We start from the raw sequence: 26,515 nt of genomic DNA, 5'->3' as shown, positions 1-26,515 counted from the left end.
CTGCTTACCGCCGAATTCTGCGCTTACGATCGCGATTCCCCGCTTACGTGTGTAAGCGCCGAATTTCTGCGCTAGCCTTGTAAGCGTAGAATGCGTAGTAACGTGAAGTACGCACGCGCAGAAGCCCAAATTCGCCGCTAACCCGTGAAATACGCTTGCCGTAAGCACAGAATTCCCTGCTTCCCTAAGCGCCGATTCTGTGCTTATGGTAAGCAGAGCCATGAAATTGGGCCCAGTACAGTGTCATTACCGCCGTACCACCAGAACTGCGTATTTAGAGAGTTGCGGTATAGGCCCTTTTCGAAACCACGGCTTCGGCTCCAGCGATTCGGCTCAGGCTAGCTTGACCTCCGCAGTGTTTTCACAGGGCTTCAGACGAGAGAACAAGCCTGAAACCGAATCCAAAGCTGAAACCGTGGATTCGAAAAGGGCCACGAGGGACTAATTTTCTCTGGTATCGTGGTTTGTGGACGCAGTTTTCGGTCCAATTGCAGCCGTGCTATATGATGGACGTCCGAATGTTAGCAAAATATTCAATCTTGTGAACAGATGTTGTGTTCAAATTAAACAATTCTGCAATCATATGATTATATTGCTTTGTTTCCAACAAACATAGTTATATTGAGTATTTGTATTATAATGTGGTTTTTCCTGCTTTGCATTAATTGTTTCCCATAGTTTTCCAACCTTGGTTGGCATAAACCTTAGAGTTACATAACTAGAACCATAGGTGGGTCCATCATCATGCGAAAATGACCTATCGCCCCATGATTTCCTATACTCTTATAGGAACTCGTAACAAGCAATTAGGAAGATTGAAGAGATCGTACATAGAGTGTATAATATGATTTTACTAAAAATATTTATATGGGAGCGGAACTATGTAATGAAAGATAAGTAACAGAAGTTTGAAAACAATTATACGAGATTCGACTGGTGCCATGCAGTGAAGTGACTTCAGTACTGGTAATAATGTGAGTGTGTTTCCCGGTAATTCTGACAATGCGAGCAGCTGCAGCGTTTTGTAATTTTTTGTAGTTTCTAAAGTTGAGTTTGAGGTATATATCTCTTTCATTTCTTTCTAGTTCTCAATGGGTGGTACGGTACGAAATCAGTTCTTCGTCAATTCCAGGGGAAATTGGTTTTGCTCGATCAGCACTCGCAATCTGATCTAACTAGTGCCGATGAGTATCGTCCCTTCTGGATCCAGCTGCAAGATGGCGTCATGAAAGTGGGTAAAGGGGGGCAAGATCAACCTTTCCTATCTGGTGACGTTGGAAGAAATTACACTCAATTAGACATGCGTATTATGTCGAAATCTGCTGGATCTTGGTTGTTTGGTTCCACCTGTGTTTGAAGGCACTTGACACCTTTTGGTAATTGTCATGCATAATTGTCAATATGCATAACATAACTAATATCAAAATTTTGACTCATTGGTCGTCGAAGTTGCGCGAACATAATGGAAGAAAAGGCACCCTTGTTGCACAAGTTGTGTGCTTGCAGTCGACTTGAATTCGGGACCTCAGCTGAGGTCCCGAATTCAATTCATGTATTTCAGTGAGAAATTACTTCCTTCTCAAAAACTACGTTACTTTAGAGGGAGCCGTTTCTCAGAACGTTTAATCAAAAGCTCCCCATTGGACACTTTTGGAACAGAAACAAAATTAAAAGTTCACAGATTTACAAATAACTTACAGGGTTTACAGAAGGTAATGGTGAAAGACTTCCCTTGAAATATTAGTCCATGAAATGCTTCACTTTTATCAATTCTTGATATCGAGAATTACGGATTGATTTAAACACACATGTCATGACATGGCGAAACGTGCTGAAACAAGGGCGGGTTTTCCGTTATTTTCTCCAGACTCCAATGACCGATTAAGCCTAAATTTTCACAGGTTTGTTATTTTACATAAAAGTTGTGATACACGAAGTGTGGGCCTTGGACAATACTGTTTACCTAAAGTGTCCAATGGCTTTAGGTCAAGTAAATTTTTATGCTAACAATTATTTTGAGTAAGAGTGTCCAGTGCCTTTAGGGTCTGTATATCTCATTGACATTTTGTAAATAAAAATGGCAATACAAGCTTACGTAAGAAGTATACAGCAGTTTAGGATAATATACTGCATTTTTGAGAAATATTTTCACTTCAAAGTAGCCTAATGCGGTTATGGAAAAAGATACCACTTTTATCCCACACAATTTGAATAGCGTATTCCAAAAGCAGATAATACTCTTCCTGTGCCGTGTAACCAGTAGCGCTTCATGTTTTCGGCAACCATCTTGAAACGCTACCACCATGTAAAATGATTTTTTTTTTTCACACGCCTGGTTAGTTTGATGGTGGTATATTATGGACAATATTTTGTTTTATAATGTTGTGGATATGTACAAGAGTAACGCACAAACAGTGGGTTTACAAAACGTAGGATATAAAACCCAACGGAACACTTTCATTGTACCAACAATGGCTGTCAACATTGGCCCAACGTACTTTTGCTCATCGGCCTTATGTTGGGGGAATGTCTACGTTGGCCCAATGTTGGCCCAACGTAGACATTGGCTCAACATTGGGCCAATGTCTTGCCCATGTATGTTAAGACATTGAACCAATATCGGGCCAACGTAATTTAACCAACAATGAGCCTATCATTCTGCCAACAGAACAGTTTCATTGGGCCAACGTTGGCGGTCAATGTTGGCCCAAAATTGACTTTTGCTACGATGGGCCAATGTTATTGCCCAACGTAGAACCAACGAAATTTTATGATGGGCCTATGTTGATTACCAACATTGGCTCAATATACTTTTGCTCATCGGCAAATACGTTGGGCCAATGTTAAGGTTGACCCAACATTGGCCCCACAAATGGCGTTAAAGACACTGAACACTTTTGATAATTTGTAAATTGTCAAAGACCAGTCTTCTCACTTGATGGATCTCAGCGTATGCATAAAATAACTAACCCGTGAAAATTTGAGCTCAATCGGTCATCAAAGTTGCGAGATAATAATGAAAGAAAAAAACACCCTTGTCACACAAAGTTGTGTGCTTTCAGATGATTTCGAGAACTCAAATTCTAAATTCGAAATCAACCTCGTGGAAAATACTTCTTTCTCGAAACTATACGTTACATTAATGGGAATTATCGTTTCTCACAATGTATTATACTATCAACAGCTCTTCATTAGTCGTTACCAAGTAAGGTTTTATGCTAATTTTTGTTTGTTTTAGAAATTACCAATAGTGTCCACTGCCTTAAACCTCCCTATACAATACTCACAATTGTAGGACAATGTGTTTACGCTTAAAATACAGCGTGTTTTTTCTGTTTTTCTTTCTACTGACTCACACAACGGCAGATTAAGCACATTTTCACAGGTTTGTTGTTTCATGTATGGTTAATCGCATAGAACATGAACACTGCCCGCGACAGTTATCTCAGCTCTACCAAACCAGTGTCGTTTATGTAATATTGTATATTTATGATCAGTATTGTGTATACGTTAAATTATGTACTGTACGAAATTCGGGTTACGAAGTCTGTAAGTAGAATTCATGTTTGTACTGAATTATTGAGGTAGAAAATAAGACGAACAACAGAGATTCCAAGTCCAGAGGCCAGCTATGCGTGACATTTTTCAAAGCTCAACCCCCCCCCCCCAATTTTTTTTTTTTTTTTTATAAAACAAAAATCAGAAATTTAATTGTGGACAAAAAAGTGTGCCAAAATGCATCAAAAACCTCTTCAGAGTAATTAAATCTAGCATGAGGCACACATAATATGTTGGTGGTTATTGACTACACAACCATACACAAGTCAATTGGAAACTACACAACCATACACAAGTCAATGGGAAACTACACAACCATACACAAGTCAATGGGAAACTACACAACCATACACAAGTCAATGGGAAACTACACAACCATACACAAGTCAATGGGAAACTACACAACCATACACAAGTCAATGGGAAACTACACAACCATACACAAGTCAATGGGAAACTACACAACCATACACAAGTCAATGGAAAACTACACAACCATACACAAGTCAATGGGAAACTACACAACCATACACAAGTCAACGGGAAACTACACAACCATACACATGTCAATGGGAAACTACACAACCATACACAAGTCAATAGGGAAACTACACAACCATACACAAGTCAATGGGACACTTCACAACCATACACAAGTCAATGGAAATTGACACAACCATACACCAGTCAATGGGAAACTATACAACCATACACAAGTCAATGGGAATTGACACAACCATACACCAGTCAATGGGAAACTATACAACCATACACAAGTCAATGGGAAACTACACAACCATACACAAGTCAATGAGAATATACACAACCATACACAATGACCAGTGAGCCAACTGCTCATATATGTAATAGTTTTTATGAAGGGTTTTGTAATGTTGTACATGTGTGATTGTTTCTATTGCTGTGTATTTTACCAATGCTAAACGGCCCTTTAAGCTACTGCTGCTGGTAATTTTGTTTTTGTTTACCAATAAACAAAAAATAATAACAAAAAACAAGTTCAGAACATTCAAACCCCGACTATCCAATATGGCGACTGAGTATGCCGTTCCCACGTGGTCAGCACGTGGTCTTTTACACTTGCCGGTGTCGCATGCAATTATGTCCTCTATATGCAATACTAATCGGAGAACATTGTTGCATATGCAATAATATTTGCCGGACGGTTTTGCATAGGCATTCGTGTCCGCACGGACGCTGCTGCATGATACAATTGTGTCCGCCCGGACACAGGGAGTGAAATTCTTTTTTAGCGACCTCATAGTTCTTTTAGACAAGACAACTGTCAGATTTTCACTCTCCGAACTCCGCATCCGAGTTTCGGAGCGGGAAAAAAGAGTGACCACGGACGTCACACTTTGTCTATGACCATTGGGTAATGGATTGGAGGCCTATGTTGCAACCACCTGATAATTATGTGACACATCTTATCCGGCGGCGACTTAGGTAACACTGTTTTTTGTCTTGTTTTTTTAAGGAAGGGGGTTGTGAGAATTTGAAACGTTACAACTAGGTCCTTGGTATGCCTATGTAGAATGTTTGTATGGATTTGCTTGTTTTACATTTCCGAAATCGGCAGTTTTTATCACTGGTTAGGCCCTATTTATAAGCCTAGAGCTATTCTTATTATTATAGCTCTATGGCCTGTACATATTATTGTGGTTTTCCCCCGATATTGATTATTGTCACATTTTTAATTGATTAATGGATAGGCTACTGTGTAAATTGCATTGCATTAAGATTACTTGGAGTGATGCTTCAGCCCTGATTATATTGTACTCTGCTAGTTGTAACTATAATTATAAAAATTGCACTGTTTTGAATGGTATCTGTCTGCGTCATTGTTTCTTTGTGTGCCTTTATGTTACGACGGCCTCATCCCGTCGTGTTGGGAAGTTTTGCGACAGTCATTTTGGTTTAAATTTTTGGCTAGTCAGCCGTTTGTAATTTTTGCTAATGGCATACTACAGAAAGTAAGCCACACAGAGACTTTTTCCCGAACCGCTGTCGCATGCAATTATGTCCTCTCTATGCAATACTATCCGGAGGACATTATTGCATATGCAATAATGTCCGCCGGACGATTTTGCATAAGCAATCGTGTCCGCCCGGACGATGCCGCATATATAGTGAAATTGTGTCCGCCCGGACACATTTGCATATGCAGTTGTATCCGCCCCCGTGCAAAACCGTCATTACGCGATTTTTTTTTTACAAAAAAACAATGACATGGGAAATGTTCGGCCGTTGGGTATTCGCTGCAATCATAGAATACGTGAATATTCATGCCTATACGTAGGTTCAGTGCATGCACGCTCGCTTACGCGCGCACATACATGTAAATGTACAGTCATGTACATGTCCGCCGGACGTTTTGGCATAGCGCCGGACACGATTGCATATGCAAAAGTGTCCGGAGCGGACAGTTTTGCATGGCGGCCCGCAATTTTTAGGAAGCACTCCTCATCGAAAGCAAAATAGGACGAACTAAGCTTTTATTAAGTATCATAACAATTATAAGCCTACGCCCTCAGGCTGTGATAACTTTTACACAATAACACAATATTTTAATTGCATTACCCAACAATTTTTTAGTTATTAGAAATTATGTTGGCACTTTTGTCTATATGCAATAAATTGAACGGATTGCTAGCTAATCCGTAATAACGGATTGCGAATCCGTTATAACGGATTGCGAATCCGTAATAACGGATTGCGAATCCGTAATAACGGATTTTAAATTGATATTTTACTGTCGCTAATGGGCTTCCGTAGAATATTACCATTCTCGCCTCAAATTCGGTAAAGAACACTAAATGACTATCGTTGACGCTCGTTAACGAACGATTGAAATCCACGCATCATTGGTATGGGCCCGAAGTTAGTGCCTATATTGGGCCCAAATTTAGTGTAAAGTCTCTGTGTTAAGGTCAGTCAGCATCGACAGCTAGAAGAAGGGGAAGCAAATAAACACAGTCCACTGCCAATGCGTCCTTGGAGACAAGTGGGGTTGGACATCTCAATAAAAAGGCAGATCAAAATGGCTACAGATGACGTTAAGGCTATGATAACTGAGTTCAACACAAAGGTGCAAGTTGCTGAGAAGCCATTACAATTAGGTAAACTTTTTAGTTTTCATCATCATCATCAATCTTACTTATTCAATCAATGTCAGTTCTCGGTCACTACCTCCAGTGGTTTCCCATGGCCATGGTCAGTCTCAGTCGATCTTTGAAAATGTTTCAATCAATAACAAATGAGCATCAATGTTTAACTAATGACTTATAAAGTAATAGGCTATTAAGTATTAGGCCTATTTTGAGGATTATTTTCTGCACGTCGCCACCAGTTTTCATCCGTTTTGAATATTATAACATGTTTATAGAATATAGTATAGGCCTAATCAAACAATAGTATTATATTAATCATGTTAATATTCCTACTATTACAATCATAATTTGCTTACTCAGATGGGAAGTATGAGCCAATCACATCAGAGCCGATTTGCCAGCCTCTGAGGACGCTAGACGAGGTGTTGTCATGGGAGCCGGAAGAGAAAGCTTTCAATGTTCCCATCGCTCAACTTGCTTCAAGGGCGGAGCCCACCAAGCCCCGCCCAAGGACGTTGATTTGCCATGACATGATGGGAGGATACATTGATGACAGGTAACGATCAATCTGCCATTTGGAAATTTATTGTTTTAATCTATGGAATGTATCGATTAACCCCTTTGTTGCTATGAAAGTGGCCATCTTGTAGGGCAGGCCGTATGCGCGTCTAAACGCGTACATCAATGAAGCCACAGTGTTCCTGGTTTGATTTTTACGGCACGCATACGCTCACGCACACGCTCACATACGCCATGTTGTAGGGCAGGTATTCGAGTAGTGATGTCATATTCTATACGGTATAGACCATGTGACTTGTGACGTGATCTCAAAAGAGCCACAGACAATGACAGAGCCCGATTTGCAAACAGCCCAACGGAGAAAAAAAACTTACGTTTGTTTCTTTAAATTTTTGTATATATTATTATTAATGGTTCATTTAATCTGAATAAAAATTAACCAAAAGGTTGACAACGTTCAAATTTACAAAGTTTCTACAGAATAAGAAAAATGGATTTAACAGTAAATAGCTGGAAGAGGCCTGATATTTAAGTGTCAAGTTGCAAAAGGCAAATATGCCCCTTGAACAATGTGGTTCATAAGATTGTGAAAGTGCTGACTGTCTCCAAGCCCCTGGTCTTGGCCTTGGTGCCCCTTGAAATGTTATACTTGGCAAATTAATAACTACTTTACAGAGACGCCCTTTATCAATGGAAAACTGCCTTGCCCTTAAAGGCAAAGTGAACCTTTGGTTTTTGGACCCCTTCTATGGTTTTGGTCCTACATAAATGTAGATCTGTATACAATAAAACTAACATGTGAAAATTTTAACTTCAAAAGGTGGTCACATTTTAAAGACATTGCCAAAAATCCAGAGCTAATATGTTCACGCAAAAAGAATAGTCCCTTATCGAAATACACAATCTCAGAAGCCTTCAGTAACGCTTCTCAGATTCAAATTTTTGGGTTAAAAAAAATGATTTCTTTCTCCATAACCACACTACTTAGAGGTGAAATGTTTCTCAAAATGCTTTTTACTATCCAAAGCTACTGTAGGTTTCTAATAACCCAAAGTTTTTATTGCTGTGATTACCTGTGTTTACCTTCTCTTTAATGATTTTAAGTAATATTCTGCTTGTTTTTTGTTTGTTTGAAGGTTTGTTCAGGGTGTTCCTAAGACAGAGAGTTACCGTTTCTACCACTGGCAATACCTTGATATGTTTGTGTACTTCAGTCATTACTTTGTCACCATTCCTCCCCCCGGTTGGACCAATGCAGCCCACAAAAATGGAGTACCAATGCTCGGTAAAAAATCAACTTGTAATAATAATAATAATCAGTTTTTATATAGCGCTTTTCACACCGAAGAGCATCTCAAAGCACTTTTTAATGTACCCCTGGTCACTGGGCCATCTCAGCTCCCTGGGGAGTATATATATACAGCCTGTGCAACAAATATGCGCTACTAAGCTAAATCAATCACCTGTACCCATTTACCCCTGGGTGGAGAGAAGCAATTGTCTTGCTCAGGGACACAAGTGTCACTAACGGGATTCGAACCCACATTCTGCTGAACAGAAACACCAGGAGCTTAAGCTCGGTGCTCCTATCTGCCCGGCCACGACACCCAAGTCGCTGGCTTGTAGCCTATTAATAATAACACAGGAGAACAAGTCCTTCTTCGAATAAAGTAGTCTCCCAGATCGATCAGCAATACACTTCATGTTCCTCGAACTTGCTTGGCCAGTTACGGAGACAGGGCCTTTTCTCAACATAGCACCAAGACTCTGGAATTCACTTCCTTGAGACCTCAGACAAATGCACAACATCACACTCTTCCAGCAGAAACTTAAAACACACTTGTTCATGCTTGCTTTCCCAACAGTTTGACAATACTTCTACCAGATCGGTGCCTTCGAGTGGTTTACAGGAAAATGCGCAATACAAATGTCGTATTATTATTTCATTTTATCACAGCATGCAAAAGAAAGATCACATGTAATGTCCTTTGTGCTGGTACGTCCTTGAGTCGGGCTACGCCCCCTAGCCTTAGATCTCAAAGGTTTTTCTCATGATCCTTGCTGTTCAAAAAAGCGCCCCCTTCTGTAACAGATCTATCTTTACGATTGTCCCTATTTCGTCTAGATGTTTCCCCAGTGCTTTCGGGATGGTGCCAAGCGCTCCAACCACTATCTGTACTACTTTTACTTTCACCTGCAAATCTTGCGAAGTATTATTATCATTATTACTATTATTAATATTTTACCCCTCAAAATGACTGATGAAAACACTACTTTTTCACGTGATTCTTTCTCTCAGGGACTGTCATTACTGAGTGGACTGATGGATCCGAACGATGTCAGGAAGCTTTCAGTTCCGAGGCTTCATACAAAGCCTTGGCTGATAAACTGGTAGCCGTCGCACAATTCTACAAGTTTGACGGGTGGCTTATTAACATCGAGAACCAGATTTTGGTGAGTATTGAGTAGGATTTTTGGAAGTGTTGTGGCCGAGCGTTAGAGCACCAAACTCAAACTCTTGTGTTTCTGATCAGCAGAGGGTGGGTTCGAATTCCCAGCCATGACACTTGTGTCCTTTAAAAGCAAGACACTAAACCATTGCTTCGTCCTTCGGATGGGACGTAAAGCTGTTGCTCCCGTGTGTTGTGTAACTTAACATTAAAAAGAGAAGGGGTTCACCCCGGTGTTCCTGGTTTGATTGACTGCATACTGCGCCACAGTACCTTGTAAACCATTACACGGTGTTTTAAAAGATAAGGTACTTCAAATCGCAGCTCCACTTACCTCTGTACCTTGCAGGAAAAAATACTGTGCGCTTTGATATGCCCCTTATGGTGTGATAAAGCGCTAATATTATAAGAACCAGGTGTTTTATTGTTATTGTTAATTTTCCATCTTTGTTTTATTACAGCCTCAACACATGCCTCAGCTAGTGGCCTTCATTCCCTACCTTACAGCAGAGATGCATAAACATTTACCACAGTCTAAGGTCATCTGGTATGACAGCGTCATTACAGATGGATCCCTGAAATGGCAGGACATGCTGAATGAACATAACAAGTAAGTGCCATCGTTCTGCTATGTTTGTCTTGTTCCCTGACTGTGATAAAGACAAACACATACTGAATATCACTACCAAAAAGGGGTCAGACCTGTTTTTCATTTTTGAACCACAACGTTTCACAGTTAAAGACACTGGACACCTTTGGTAATTGTCAAACACTAGTATTCTCACTTGGTGTATGTCAACATATGCATAAAATAAAAAACCTGTGAACATTTGGACTCAATTGGTCATCGAAGTTGCAGGAGAATAATGTCAGAAAAAACACTGTTGTTGCACAAGTTTGTGTGCTTTTAGATACTTAATAAAAACTCTTTACCAAGCATGTTGTTGCTAACAATTATTTTGAGTAATTACCAAAAGTGTCCGCTGCCTTTAACCCTCCTCCCGATGGCAAAGCCAGAGGGTAACGAGTTTGTAGGCTCTGATTTAAGCTGCCTCCTTCACCCCTCTTTTGAAATATCGAGTGTCTCCGTCTAGGATGTTTACCTTTGAAATATTTTCGTGAAGCCCTGAAGATTATGTATAAACTGTGTTGGTAAACCTCAGGAAAGGACTGACATACATTTTTTGTATTTCCAGTTTTGTGATCAAAAGTTAAACATTTAATTGTATGGAATACCAACACAGATAAATGTACATGTTTAACCATAAGATGTAGACACAGTTACAATTTACGCCTTGTTTCAAAGACGGCTCTAAAGGGTTCCAAAAAGAAGCACTGCAAGCTATAAGAGGGATGGAGCTTCCAATCTCTCTCAGGACAAACTGACAATAGACCGATCCTTTAAGCTCCACCCCATTGCATATTGACCAATCACAACCCACTACGCCACCAAAAGTCCAACAAATAAAGTCCGACATGCGTGCGCGTATGCTTGGCGCGTGCGGCAGAGTCATGCAGAATGGCAATGGAGAGGCTCACGTGTTCTTGCTCACACGTGGGCCGTGGGCGGAGCCTAATGGATCAGTCTATACCACATCTGATAAGCACAATATTGACAGCATAAGCACAAAGCACAAATGGATTTTGCAACCCACCCTCTCCAGGACAGCAGCAATGCTTTCAGGAGAGTACAACAACTAAAGACTCAATACTTTTGCTATTTTCCTATGACAGAGTTTTCTTTGACGCATGTGATGGTATTTTCCTCAACTATACATGGAACGCATCTAAGCTAGCCAGCAGTGTGACGGCTGCTGGAGCTAGACAGTATGATGTCTACGTTGGGGTTGACGTGTTCGGAAGGAACTGCTTTGGCGGGGGAGGTTACAATACCAATAAGGTATGTGAAATTGTATCGACCGTATTGAACATGACGTCACCATTCAAATACCTGCCCTACAACATGGTGTCTGTGAGCTTGTGCGTGCATGTGTCGTAGAAATCGGACCGGGATGCTGCGTGCCTCATTGATGTACGCATTTAGACGCGCATCAACCTGTCTAACAAGATGGCGACTTTCATAACAACAAAGGGGTGGTTCGATACGGTCCATAGACCGTATTGAATATGACGTCACCATTCAAATACCTGCCCTACGACATGGCGTCTGTGAGCTTGTGCTTTTGGGTGTGTGTACGTTTTTATTTATGTTAGCTTTAGACGTGCATACGGTCTGCCCTACAATATGGCGACTTTCATAACAATAATAATAACATTTTCTCCCTCTTTCCACCTTTGATTTTGTCTTTTTTGTTTCCAACCTCTTGTGGACACTATTGGTAATTACTCCAAATAATTATTAGCATAAAACCTTACTTGGTTACGAGTACTGGGGAGAGGTTGATAGTATAAAACATTGTGAGAAACGGCTCCCTCTGAAGTGACGTAGTTTTCGAGAAAGAAGTAATTTTCCACGAATTTGATTTCGAGACTTCAGATTAAGAGCTTGAGGTCTCGAAATCAAGCATCTGAAAGCTCTCAACTTCATGTGACAAGGGTGTTTTTTCTTTCATTATTATCTCGCAACTTTGACGACCAATTGAGCTCAAAATTTTCACAGGTTTGTTATTTTATGCATATGTTGAGATACACCAAGTGAGAAGACTGGTCAATTATCAATAGTGTCCAGTGTCTTTAAACCAGAACCTTTCCTCAACCGCCCTCTTTCTCTCCTTCTTTGTACATCCTTGCTCTTTGCCTCCTGAGCATTTTGCCTCTCTCTCGTTTCATTTCTTTCACCTGACTGATTCTGTGTGTTGTCATTTAGTTTTTGCATGGCTTGAATTTTACACTGGACCACTGGCTCTAGGCCATTGATTTCAGTGTCTGCCGGTAAACTAAAGACAAGACAAGTCGTTGGTATTGTGTTATTTTTTTCAATCTAACATCTTTGGAAAAAAGAATGATGTTCAAGCGTTGAGTTTGAGTCTCACAAATACCTTTCAATGACCAACTGTGTTTCCCATTATTAGTGCCTATGTGTTTATTCGCTTATTGTCTATTTTTTCTTGTAAAGCCCTATGGTACTTAGTGTAAGAGTGCTCTGTAAATGCCTGTAATAATTATTTATTATTATAATTATACTCAGTTATGTATAATAATTTGGGGGGCTAATCATCCTTACTCGCAGCTAAGAGCCGAATTGCGAAGGACGCGGCTACAACATGTTCGAGAAGCAGGCATGCAAGGGCGCCTTTGGCTGACAGCCACATCAACCCATTATGACCACGGAGCACAACCAAGATCGAAAGTGTTTGATTTTTCCAGAGGGAGGAAAACCGAATGGTCTGGAAAACCCTCGTGGCACAGCAGAGAACCAACGCACAACTCAACTCACATATGGCCCCGGCCGGAAATCGAACCGGGGTCACCTTGGTGAGAGGCGAGCGCTTTACGCACGAGCCAACCATGCCACCAAATAATATCACATATTGTTTCTCCCCAAAGGCCATGTCAGTGATTCGTCAGAACCAGTTATCGGCGGCAATATTTGCCCCTGGCTGGGTGTTTGAAAGACAGCGAGTCGAGGATTTTATCGCCAACCAAAACAAGTAAGTCAACCTATCCTTTTTGTAAGTGTTATTATCAATATTATAAATTTCTGGTAATGAAACCAAGAATCCTCATAAGTGAAACTTATCATTGTAGCTTGCAAGTCTTAGGAAACCTCTCAACCAGGGTGCTTCTCGGGGTTAAACCCTATTCTTATTCTTCCACGATACGTGTTCTTGGTTCTTTTTCATGCACTACCAATCCTAGTACACAGGAAATACGGCTTAGCGGGACAACTTTTAAATTGTTCTATTGACCCCTTGGACGCGCGTCACACGCGGCAACTGATGCCATACTCACATGTTGGTGGTCAATAGGTTTACGTGTAATCGCTGCGTCGCCTAAAATGCGTTGACATTGACCACCAAAATGGCGCATCCAAGATTATTCTGATGATGACGTCGGGTGAATTGGGTCAATTGGTAATTGTTTGTTATAATGGCATGGTTGTCATGCAGTCACTGACCTCAACTGCCTGTAATATTTTGCCACTACCAAACGGTTATATTTCTACAATTAAATTGAATTGCTTTATGCATCAGGTGTAACAAATACATTAAATTTAAATTCCATTTATAAAGATGCGATAACAAACCTTGTATCTTTCTTTTAGATTTTGGAGCCTTCTAGATGAGTTTCTGCCAACCCATGGAGTTGCCTCACTACCTTTCTTTACCAACTTCTGCCAGGGATTCGGTGAGATGGGATTCAGGAATGGTCAGGTGATAAAACAAAAAGTTTTCAGTTTTGATAGCATTAACCGTTCCATTCATTTTGGGGTTAAGGTTTTTCGTGGACAAAAATGGTTAAATTCATAATGCAATTCGGTCACTGGACCGCATATTTTTGAATGTTTTTAAACAAACCATACATGTAAACCAAAAATTAAAAAAGATATCTTTTATCCTGTATAACCCTGTAATACTAATTCAATGATGAGAGAGAAGTTTTTAATTCAATTCAAAGCAACATTTATTTCCACATGTCATCATCACAAAGTACAGTCAATGTCACAAAAATAATTTATGTCTCAGTTTTAGCATGTAAAATGTACTATAAAAACCACAACTGGTAAATATGTTTTACATGCTAAAAGAATTTTTGTGCAATGTTTTACTCATTTCTCAAAAACTATGGCACCTAAGTAAGTAATATTTTAAGGGAAGCCTTCTAATATCATTATCTTCAAACTGTGTAAAGTTTAATGTCCATCTGTGGATGTTATGTTTTGTGTCCTAAGACTCACATTGAAGTTAAGTGTTATTTTAAAGGCAGTGGACACTATTGGTAAATGTCAAAGACCAGCGTCTCACTTGGTTTATCGAAATATATGCATAAAATAACAAACCTGTGAAAAATTGAGCTCAATTGGTCATCGAAGCTGCGAGATAATGAGAGAAAAAACACCCTTGTGACACGAAGTTGTGTGCTTTCAGATGCTTGATTTCGAAACCTGAGATTCAAAATCTGAGGTCTCTAAATCAAAATCGTGGCTTTCTCGAAAACTAGGTCAGATCAGAGGGAGCTGTTTCTCACAATGTTTTATACTGTTAACCTCTCCCCATTACTCGTTACCAAGTAAGGTTTTATGCGGTAGTTATTTTGACTAGTTACCAATAGTGTCCACTGTCTTCAAACCGTGTAAAGTTTAATGTCAATCTGTGGATGTTGTGTTTTGTGTCCTAAGACTCACATTGAAGTTAAGTGTTATTTTAACATGATAGGCTGTGATGAGCAAGTCCTGGTGTAACCTCAGCGCCCAACACATCCAACCCACTTATGACAATCACCAGTTTGATAGGATTCAGAACAGTGGTGGCCAGCGTATGGCGCATAGCACCGAGGATGGGTACAGTGGTGGTGGTAGTCTGCTGCTTAGCGGAAACATGAACGGCGGTACTGTTCACACATTCAGGTTAGTTGCAGTTTCATAAAGCCTATAAGCACAAAAAGGTGCTAAGCACAGAAAAGTATTGCTTAACAGAAACAGGTTACCAACGAAAATTACACTAGATTTACATTGTTGTGACTGGTGCCTCACTCAATTATTTTTGCTTAGCAAAGAAACTTTTCAAGCAGAATTTTCTTCTTAACAGCTTTATGAAATTGGGCCCAGGTGCTCTACCAATTGGGCCCAATTTCATAAAGCCTGTAAGCACAAAAACTTGCTTAGCACAGAATAATATTACTTAGCAGAAACGGTTTACCAGCCAGAAGTCCATAAAGTTATGTTGTGAGTGGGGCCCTACCCATTTTTTGCTTAGCGTTAACAATTACGCTTCAGTTTTTCCATTGATACAAAACTTATTGATTGACAAAGTTTTGACTGTGGAGTATTTGCTCTCTATTCTTTCTGTAGGATATTTGAGACGAGCCTGACTGTGTCCCATCCCCTTCTTATTTCCTACTCGGTAAAGCTATCACAGGGTGTTGAAGCTTGCCTGTATCTCAAAGTCAGCAACACAACCGACAAAATACTTCTATGGGTGACTGGAGGTAAGATATTCCTTGTCTGATTTCAATTGTAGCCATTGACTCGGGGCTCAAATTTTGGGTAAAATTCCAAAGACTCCATCAAGGCGTGTAGCTCAAAATGTTTACAGGACCAGAATTTCTTTTGCAAGACCAGCAGCGTCTTCATAAGAAAGAACTTTCTACAGTGTTTAACATGTAATTTTTTGGGGGGGCATTAAGAGAAGATTATCTCATAAATACAAGACAAATTAAAGCCATGGGACACTTTCGGTACAGACAAAAAATTAAAAGTGTACAGATTTACAAATAACTTACAGGGTTTACAGAAGGTAATTGTGAAAGACTTCTCTTGAATTATTATTCCATGAAATGTTTACTTTTTGAGAAAACATTAAAACAATATCAATTCTCGATATCGAGAATTACGGATTTATTTTAAACACATGTCATGACACGGCGAAACGTGCGGAAACAAGGGTGGGTTTTCCTGTTATTTTCTCCCGACTCAGATGACCGATTGAGCCCAAATTTTCACTGGTTTGTTATTTTATATAGAAGTTGTGATACACAACGTGTGGGCCTTGGACAATACTGTTTACCGAAAGTGTCCACTGGCTTTAAAACAGATGATATTACAAGCAAATCACACAACTTTTGACTTAATTTTAGGTTCTTCAAAGGAGGCCAGTCTACCAGTCACAGCCTACGGTCTCCATGAGTCTGAGAGTCTGGATCCTAGACTTCCCCAGTTGGCAGGCATTACAGACCAATGCCAATCCTTTGCTCCTTTGGCAGGCACCAGCCACAGCGCCATGCAGGATGCAGCATTAGGAATGAATGGCGAAGGAATCCCCAATGGAGGTTGGAAAACAAGGTGAGTTACATTGATTTGGCATTGTTGATTGTGTAGTTGGCTAAAAATGGTTTTTAACTTGTCATAGAATGTAAAAGTTCATTTTTAGTGACTAATTAAAAAAACAAATTCTTTTGTAAATGCTTAAGTTTTGTCATTGTTTGTATCCACCGCTTTTTTTTACTGGTGTACTTTTCTTTAACTGTTTACTACATGTATGTAATTTTCTTATGCCATTTTGAATGTTATGCGCCCTTGAACAGGCTGGTCCTGGAGAGAGTGCAATACAAAATTAATAAAAGATTGTTATTATTATTGTTATTAAATCAATTATCCATATCTTTTCATTATTTTTTTTAAATGTAATTTTCAGATCTACTTATGAATATGTATTTTTTTTCCTTAAAGGTTATTTAACAGGGGCAGATTTTTTCATGAATGTGTATTTTTGTTTCCCTTAAAGGTTATTTTACAGGGGCTGATCTACTCATGAATATGTTTTTCCCCCCTCAATTTACAGAGGTAGATTTACTCATGAATATGTATTTTGTCCCCTCCAATGTTATTTTACAGAGGCAGATCTACTCATGAATATGTATTTTTTCCTCAAAGGTCATGAACTATTCTTCATATGCTAATTTTGTAACTTTGTTTATAAAAAAAGAGGTGCATGATCCACCTCATGCACTGTCTATTGTATTTGTCTGCTCACACAGGTTGCATATATGAATATGCATAGTGTGCAATGAAGGAGTTGGGCTAATTTGCATGACATTTGTGGAATGTTAAGATTTTAGGGAGTGCCAGCAGACTGACATAGGTTCTTGTAAGAGAAACATGTATTTTTTTGAGAGTGAGAGAGAATTTGGTTTTAGTGTGGTGGCTACCATGTCTCACCAGTGTCGTGCAAAACAAAATAAAAAAATGCTTTGCTGTTGCTGTGCTGCAATTTTATTGCCAAGCCAGAGGCAGATTTTTGCAGGCTGTTTAGGATGTGTTTTTTCTGAGTAATTTGTTGGAAGCAAGGAGCTGAAGTGGCAGAGATTAGCAATTTAAGTTTGGAAAACAGAGCACAATTGTAAGTTGAATTGATTATATTCTGGGATGTGATATCACAGCAATTAAGGTACAATAATTAAACGTACTCAAATCTCTGTGCATATATTTTTAATTCTTGTTTTTTATTTTGGTACTTTATATTTTATAATACCAAAAATGTCATATTTCTCATATAATGACAAGGTGTATAGTGTTTGTCTCTGAAGTCTGATTCTTTAAATGGTACATTGCAATATATTTTTTAAAATATATTTTAAATGTTGTTTTGTTATGATGAGATATACTGATTATTTATCTTCCAAATGAATTGGGTAATGTACTTTTACAGCTGATTATTTTAGTGTCACTTTTTTCATTGTTGTCTTATCCATTGTTGCCTTTTATAGGTGAATTTTTAATGTCACATTTTTCAATGCTGTGTTTTCCATTGTTGTTTTTTCCTTTGTTGTTTCAAAGTGAATTTTTAATGTCAGATTATTCATTACTGTCAAGGTTTTCCATTGTTGTTTTTGTCTTTGTTGTTTCAAAATGAATTTTTAATGTCACATTTTTTATTGCTGTGTTTCCCATTGTATTGTATAGGTCACAAGAATTTTTAATGAGAAAATATAATTAGCTGTTGCAAACTGCTTACCAACCAAAAGGATCTATAGTACAAACAGTTAATGGCCATGTGACCTTAGCAGAGTCTTTCTCAAAGGCTAAAAGATTGTCGCATTTTCCATTGCTGTGTTTTTCATTTTTATCTTACATAGGTGAATGTTTAATGTAATATTTTCCATTGTTGTGCTTTTTATTGTTGTCTTTTATAGGTGCATTTTTAATTAAACATTTTCTACCTTTCTACTCTCCATTGTTATCTTACATAGGTGAATTACATGTGGCACATTTTCAATTGGGAGTGTGTTTTTTTTTTTTTAACCTGTAGTGTTTCATACTTATTTTGTATGTAATTATTGTTGATATAATATTCTTTTGTTTTGTCTCGGTTTTGTCATTTCCACCATTTTAAACACCATGTAGAATTTGATGCAATTTTGCCTCTTGAGTTCAAATTTAACACAATTAACCAAGAATAATTTCATTGTTATTTATTACATTGGTGTTATCTACATAACATGTTATTGAAGGGTAAAATGAAAACTCACATTTAAATTTCATCTTCTTACCAGGCATTTCTTACTAAAGGAGTCTAGTTTCCCATCGGACTGTAAAGTAACTGAGATAGGAGTTATGTGTTTCCATAAGACGTCTGATGGAAGCAAAATATCCTACAGCGTCCGGGTTGGGGAAATTAAGGTACGTTAACAATTATTTAACCATTTTGTTTCTGAACTTGAATCAATTTTCAAATGTTCATGAATGCAATCACTTCTGGGTTTAATTTCATAAAGCCATTAAGCAAAAAATACTGCTAAGCAGTATTTTAGAGGGCAACAAATAAGTTTGGAGCCAATTGCAACAATGTAATATGACATTTTGGTTGGTTACCTGATTCTGCTAAGCAAGTTCTGTGTGCTTAGCAAGTTTTTGTGTTTACAGGCTTTATGAAATTGGGCCCTAGTGGAAATATTTAAGTAATTTCTTGTGGTCTGTCACAAAGTTGAAAAATGTATGCAGACAGTCTATTAACCAGAGCTCCAGTATGACCCAGCCAATGAGTGATCAGTATAACCAATGAATATGTATTTATCAATATAAACCACAAGGGAAACTGACTGGGTGAATTTTGAAATAATTTTGGGGGTTGAACAAAGAATTGACTAGAGTGGGATTCGAACCAACGACCTCCGGATTAACGTGCCGGCGCTCTACCAACTGAGCTATCTAGCCCTATATTGGCGGTGTCCCTATTTTGTCAATATCTTTGTTCGGGGGTGCCAGTCAGAAGCCATACAACCGTTAACTGCCGTGTAGCCAGGGATCACACCCAAATTACGATACAACCTGGGAAGCGGCAGCCAGGGGATCACCTTAAGGGGATGCGACTTTTTGTTTCAGATATCAATATAAACCACAAGGGAAACTGACTGGGGAATATGTATTTATGCGTATTTATAACAACTTCCCATTGAGTGACCAGTGTTACTCCATCATACTTATGATTATGAATTAATGCAGACATGTTACTAACCAGAGCACCAGTATGACCCAGCCAATGAGTGACCAGTACAACCAATGAATATGTATTTATGCGTATTTATGACAACTTCCCATTGAGTGACCAGTGTTACTCCATTATACTTATGATTATGAATTTATGGATAATTACGATATGTAGCAAAATCTCCTTGAGTGATCATTGTTACTTATGAATATGTATTTGTGTATATTTTTAAATGAGCCATTTTGTATGATGTATTTTTTATGGATTTTTAGTTTTATCTTTGTGTTTGTTATTTTATTAATCTTGTACTTGTTATGCATTAGCGCCACGCCATGAGCACTTTTGTGGATTTGTGCGCTTTATAAATTTTCATTATTACATTTATAAAGTGCCATGTCCATCATAAATGGCACTCTTGGGACCAAATTATCAGATTTGGTTGAGCTTGTTGAGACTAATGTTATGAAGTGAAGCAACCACAAAGTTGAAGGTTGAATCAATATTGGTTGAGTGTGTTGCTAAAGAACAGAAACACCAGAAATTGTGTGCCTGACTGCTCAACCACGACATACCATTTATATTGAGTGATAAGCAGCTTATCTTATAAATATGTATTTGTTTGTATATGTAGCAAAATCTCCTATCTTGATCAGTATATCAGATGAATGTATTTTTGTATATAATACATGTGTAGCAATATCTCCTTGAGGTACCATGAATATGTATTTATGTTAATTTTAAACATCTCTTTGACTGTTTAGCTTAATCCTATGAATATGTATTTATGTTTATTTTTATGTTTATGTTTAATAACATCTCCTTGAGTGTTTAGCCTATTCTATGAGTACATTTGTGTATGCATGTCATAATATCTCTTCCCTTCCATTGCAGATTTGTCACCCTCTAGCCCTGCGTGATCAGACTACCCAAGTCACCAACCTAGAGTGTGTTGACCTCTCCTGGCACCCACCACTACCCATCTTCTCAAAGGGGGACGCCCACCTGTCTCTCTGTGCTACCCTAAAGTGGGAGTACGCCCCGGGTGCTCTACACTATGACATCTACTGCCAGGGCGTCAACCGTGACCCTAATCAGTCTCGGGATGTGAAGTTCACGGATACCATCTTTATAGGCCGCGCTCACGCCATATCATTCCGTGTCTGTCACTTGTTGGTAGCGAAGACCAACGACGGAAATCCGAGGGCCCTCGATTTGATCGTTCAACCATCAACGGCGGCTGGGTTTCTTGCTCCTTTGGCAACAGCAACTAGGATAAAAGTTCTATATTCGTAATGCCTTATTATCTGGTATCTGATAAAGATATTGCTTACAGATTCTGAAAGAAAGTTCTGAGCCCGAATTCATAGAGCTGCTTAATCACAAAAAGTAGCTTATCACAACAAAAACACGCTTATCGGAATATGATTACCAGCCAAACTACCATGTCACATGTACAATTTATGACTTGTATCATGTTCAATTCTGCCGATTAAAACACTGTTAAGCATTATTTTCTGCTTAAGCGTCTCTTTGAAATTTGGCCCTGGTCACAAGTTGCTGACAGTTTTTAAATCTCACACCACCATAGCTAGAGGACGAGGTTCAAAATCCAATGATTTGATGTAGTTTTACGCACATACCTGTCCAATCCACCTTGAAGTATCAAGTTTGATAATCAATTTTGTTATAGTTTTTAACTACTTATCAACATTTTTCTTTCACATTCTTGCCGCTTTTTCAGCTAATCAGCTTGATTCCTCTTTTTCTTTTATTCTAGTGTTATAGAAAACTGGAAAACACTTTAACGTTTTTGTGTGCTAGGCAGTTTGCTCTTTTTTTGTGCAATTACAAAGTCATTAGTTTCCATGTTTTCCAGCTTGATGAGTAACTGTTTCCAGGTATTAACAAAAAAAATTGAAATCTAAGGGAAATTTATTTTTTTCCTCAAAATGTTCTCACGGAAATGCTGAAATTTTACATGAGAAGCACTGGCCAAAGAAAAGGTTGTTGCTGAGTATATTTTGATGGCTGCGTCACCAAGGTGTGGGTTCAAATCCCGGTCATGTCCTTTGGCAAGACACTTTACCATAGTTGCTTCTCATCACCTAGGAGTAAACTGATACCTGTGAGGGTAGATTTTGTTCATGTGAATGATTAGTATATTATGTGTGTCAATTTGGCTAGCGTTGCTGCATACTCCTAAGGAGTTGAGAAGGTCTCGGTATTTGAAACACTGCATGGTGGAGATACAAACTATAGTTAGGTTTGCAGTAACACTGTGTACATGTAGGATTTGAACGTTGCATGGTTGTAATACAACGTAGTACGGTTCGTAGTAACACCATGTTGTACATGGGCAGGATTTGAAACTTTGCATGGTGGAGATACAATCTAGTAAGGTTTATAAAAAACATGGGCATGAAAATAATGGTCTTTAGTTGTTGTGGTTTTGAAAAAAAAAACAGTGCAACAATTCAACATTTCGATCAGCATGCTCTGATCGTCAGGAGGAAGCTGGAAGCTGTAGTCTGTATAAGTGTTGTAGCCTGCTCTGTGATGTTTACTTTCAATGATGCTCTATCATTGATACACAGGTTATATTCATAACTCAAAGCTCAGCTGAAATTAATATTTACTCTTTTGCATGTTTTAAACTTAAAATCGCCTAAAATTTACTTTACCCTCATAGAAAAGTTTAGTTAGGAATTCATTAACAGTTAACAATGTTGGCTTATTCTGTATGCTGCAGTTATACTTGTTTTAATTGTACCTTAGTGGGCATTTCTGCCCTCACAAATAGTTTGCAATTTTTGACGCTATTTCAAAAACATGTGAATTTTTTACATTGTTAGTTTTATTGTGTACATCTACATTTATATATGTAGAATAAAAACAATCAAACAGTTCCAAAAACCAAAGGTGTGCTTTCCCTTTAAAGCCATTGGACACTTTCGGTACAGAAGGTAATGGTGAAAGACTTCTCTTGAAATATTATTCCATGAAATGCTTTACTTTTTGAGAAAACATTCAAACAATATCAATTCTCGATATTGAGAATTACGGGTTTATTTTAACACATGTCATGACACGACGAAACATGCGGAAACAAGGGTGGGTTTTCTCGTTATTTTCTCCCGACTCCGATGACCGATTGAGCCTAAATTTTCACAGGTTTGTTATTTATTTTACATATAAGTTGTGATACACGAAGTGTGGGTCTTGGACAATACTGTTTACAGAAAGGGTCTAATGGCTTTAAAAGGAACAAAAATGTTGATACTTCTTACAGTGGAAACAACACGGGAAAGCAAATTTGTACATCATGCACCTCTGTTGTTCAGAGTATATTTACTTCTGAGTCTTTCAAGTTTTTAGTGGAAAAGATGAAACATTGATAACGTATATTTTGTGTGTGCTTTTGAATTAAAAGAAGGAATTTATATTAGCTTTAAAAGTTAAAAAGGATTCATATTCCAATGTGTCTTATAAAAAATTCCTATCATCATAGAGTCATCTTTAAAAAAATTCAAATCTTACTAAATAGATTTCTTGTAATTTTGTGTATCAACTGATTTTCCCAAGCAGCATAACAAAATTACCCAGAATAATGTTACCAGCCAAACTACCATGTCACAAGTACAATTTGTGAAAGGTATCCTGCTCATTTCTGCTTAGCAGAATATTGTTTCATAAAGCTGCTTAAAGCTATGGTCATAGATTGGTAAATACTCATAAAAAATTAAATATCATAAAAACGTACTTTTTGAGAAACAAGCTTTTGAAGAGAATTTGAAGTACATATGGTTTGGGCTGCTTTTTCACCCCTTAACCATTTGAATTTGAGAATCAAATCATGCATGAGACATGTTTCAGATTTCAGAGGGTTGGTGTCTGCTTCAAAATGCTGCGGCAACGGATGTGGTTGGTGCCCCCGCTGTCACCTCGCTACAAACTAGAATAATAAATAAAAATAATAATGATTTGTGGGGTTGAACAAAGAATTGAATAGAGTGGGATTCGAACCAATGACCTCCCGATTAACGTGCCGGCGCTCTACCAACTGAGCTATCTAGCTCTATATTGGCGACGTCCCTATTTTGTCAATGTCTTTGTTCGAGGGTGCCAGTCAGAAGCCATACAACCATTAACTGCCATGTAGCCAGGGATCACACCCAAATTACGATACAACCTGGGAAGCGGCAGCCAGGGGATCACCTTAAGGGGATGCAACTTTTTGTTTCAGATATCAATATAAACCGCAAGGGAAACTGCCTGGGTAAATTTTGAAAAAACTCAAAAACCTCAAAAATAATAATGTTAACATTTATATAGCGCCGCACAAAGATCGGAGCGCTTTCCACTCACAAATTGTACTTGTGACATGGTAGTTTGGCTGGTAACCTTATTCTGGGTAATGTTGTTATGCTGGTTGTGAAAACCGGTTGATACACAAAATTACAAAAAAATCTATTTAGTAAGATTTGAAAACAATTTTAGGATTCAATGGGTCTGTAATCCGCCTCACTTATAAGAGTTGATGCTCAATCGTAGTACCATGGGTGTTTTATAATAAGTGAAGCTTTTTTGCTTGTAATTTACCGGTAAGCCTTTCAAGTGACTGTGATTCGTAAAATTTGGTTATGTTTGTATTTTGTATTTTTTGGTGCAATTATTTTATAAAGCAAGAATATATAGCAATATTGTAATAGTTATACGTGCTGTTGTTTATGAATATTTTGGTTGCCTATTAAAAAAAAGAGTAAAATAATAACACTTTTTATAAATTAAGTTTTCTGGAGAAAAGCAGAATTAGTTCTGGCAAAAAATTACTTGTAACCCCTAGATTTTTAAAATAAGTCGGTGTTGTCTTTTACCTTTATGCAAGTTGATCCATTTACGTTGTGTCTTGTCTGAGCGGACAAGAGTACCAAACTCAAGCTCTGGTTTTTCTGTTTAGCAGAGTGTGGGTTCGAGTCCCGGTCATGACACTTGTGTCCCTGAGCAAGCCACTTAACTATAATTGATTCTCTCCACCCAGGGGTAAATGGGTACCTGTGAGGGCAGAGATGGTTCTTGTGATTGATTTTGCCGAGTAGCGCATATTTGTTAAACATGCTGTATATGAGATGGTTAAAGGAATGAATTAAATGTCTGTGGCTCTCGTGGGAGAGGTGGCTCGTGGGGGCCAGCGGCGCTCCGTTCCCCACGAGCGTTACGTGAAGACCCGGTCGGTTATAAAATGGCCCAGTGACCCAGAGGTATCGATGTTGGAGCCCTTTGAGAAGCCCTTCGGATGTGAAAGCTCGATTTAAAAAATGATTATGATTATTATTTACAAGTGCTACACTATAACGCACATAAACATGATATGTAAGCGTCAAAGACCAGTGCCTACACTTTATGTCACCTAGCTTATGATGAAATAACAATTCTGTGGAAGTTTAAGATCAATCTTTCATCGGAGTCGCCCCCCCCCCCAAAAAAAAAAAAAAATTAAAAAATTAATATTATTTTGCTTTTTTAAAATTTCTCATAACTATAGCATTTCAGGCAAAAGAATTGCAAGGGAAGTTAAGACGGGACATGCTATGATCCTAATCAGAAATGCTAACAAGCAGGGACCATTGGTATAGTAGTGTAGTATATAACGGAACTCTACGAGTAAAGAAGAATCTACGATTCAAAGTAAAGTGCATGTCACTGGGCTGGGGCAGGGATTCGTAAATTTACATATATCGCAATATTTTACCAGCATTCCACAGGGTTTTGTAATTGTATCATCATGCAAAAAAACAAATTCAAAAAATAAGTCTATATATTTCTTGCTAATAAATACAGGTAATTTTAACTGTTTACACAAAAACAGGGTTTCTATTTTTAAAATATCTACGTGTATATTGTATTAAAAATAAATAAATGTATGAACTATTTCAGATGATGATAGTATCCAATTATGATCCTATTTTGTGAACTCTTCATATTATTATTCTTTAAGTGTATTATCCAAAGACTGAAAATGAAATAAAAATATTGTAGAGTATTAATGACTGGCAAGTTTTGATGTTTCTTTTTTCAAGTTTGATTTAAATTCTAGTGAATCTTTGCAACACAAATATCCCATTAAAAAAACCTGGCCCCTGATTTAGATGGCAAAACCAAGGTGGAAGGTCATTTTTTGAAAAAGGGGATATATGATGTGCGAAATAAAAAGATTCAGTGACCCGACTTAGGTTGCAAAACCCGACTTGCATGTACTCCATGGAACCTGACTTATGCCATATCCGAATTGGCGGCTACGGCTCAGCTTTTGCTAAGGGTGTTGCTATTAAGTAAGAACAATACTTCAACGCATAATGATGCAGAAATCTAGCCGTAGCTGTAGCCGCTTATTCGGCCCTAATCTACACAGTGGCTAGAAGCTCAAGGTACATCATGTAGGGCGTTCTGGCCGAGCAGATAAGAGCACTGAACTCAAGCTCTGGTGTTTCTGTTCAGCAGAGTGTGGGTTCGAATCCCGGTCATGACACTTGTGTCCCTTAGCAAGACACTTAACTATACTTGCTTCTCTCCATCCAGGGGTAAATAGGCACCTGTGAGGGCAGAGATGGTTCTTGTGATTGACTAGCCTTGATTGCGCTACATATTTGGCAGCACAGTCTGTATACTCCTCAGATGATTTAAGGAATGATTTAAGGCCCAGTGACCAGGGGTAATAATGTTGAAGTGACATGAGCCTCACTGCGTGATGGACCTG

General features: G+C 38.4%; 1 protein-coding gene across 1 annotated transcript; it reads left to right on the top strand.

Moving 5' to 3' along the window:
• Positions 1-6,516: 6,516 nt before the first annotated feature.
• Positions 6,517-25,762, top strand: LOC139944256 (cytosolic endo-beta-N-acetylglucosaminidase-like). Its single transcript, XM_071941237.1, has 13 exons — positions 6,517-6,695; positions 7,047-7,242; positions 8,342-8,490; positions 9,505-9,659; positions 10,117-10,265; positions 11,390-11,555; positions 13,163-13,266; positions 13,881-13,989; positions 14,992-15,182; positions 15,627-15,763; positions 16,412-16,616; positions 18,827-18,953; positions 20,653-25,762. The coding sequence occupies exons 1-13, from the start codon at positions 6,563-6,565 to the stop codon at positions 21,052-21,054; spliced, it is 2,223 nt and encodes a 740-aa protein (XP_071797338.1). The 5' UTR covers positions 6,517-6,562; the 3' UTR covers positions 21,055-25,762.
• The last annotated feature ends 753 nt before the right edge of the window (positions 25,763-26,515 follow it).

The sequence above is a fragment of the Asterias amurensis genome, chromosome 11, assembly GCF_032118995.1.
Source record: "Asterias amurensis chromosome 11, ASM3211899v1".
NCBI lineage: Eukaryota > Metazoa > Echinodermata > Asteroidea > Forcipulatida > Asteriidae > Asterias > Asterias amurensis.
The sequence above is the reverse complement of the archived record's forward strand: the minus strand, read 5'-3'. Positions and strand labels throughout refer to the sequence as shown.

Coding starts and splice junctions, on each gene's coding strand:
- LOC139944256 (XM_071941237.1), top strand. CDS start 6,563: ATGCGTCCTTGGAGACAAGTGGGGTTGGACATCTCAATAAAAAGGCAG. Junction 10,266..11,389: donor ATGCTGAATGAACATAACAA/GTAAGTGCCATC, acceptor TTCCTATGACAG/AGTTTTCTTTGACGCATGTG. Junction 15,764..16,411: donor ACTTCTATGGGTGACTGGAG/GTAAGATATTCC, acceptor ACTTAATTTTAG/GTTCTTCAAAGGAGGCCAGT.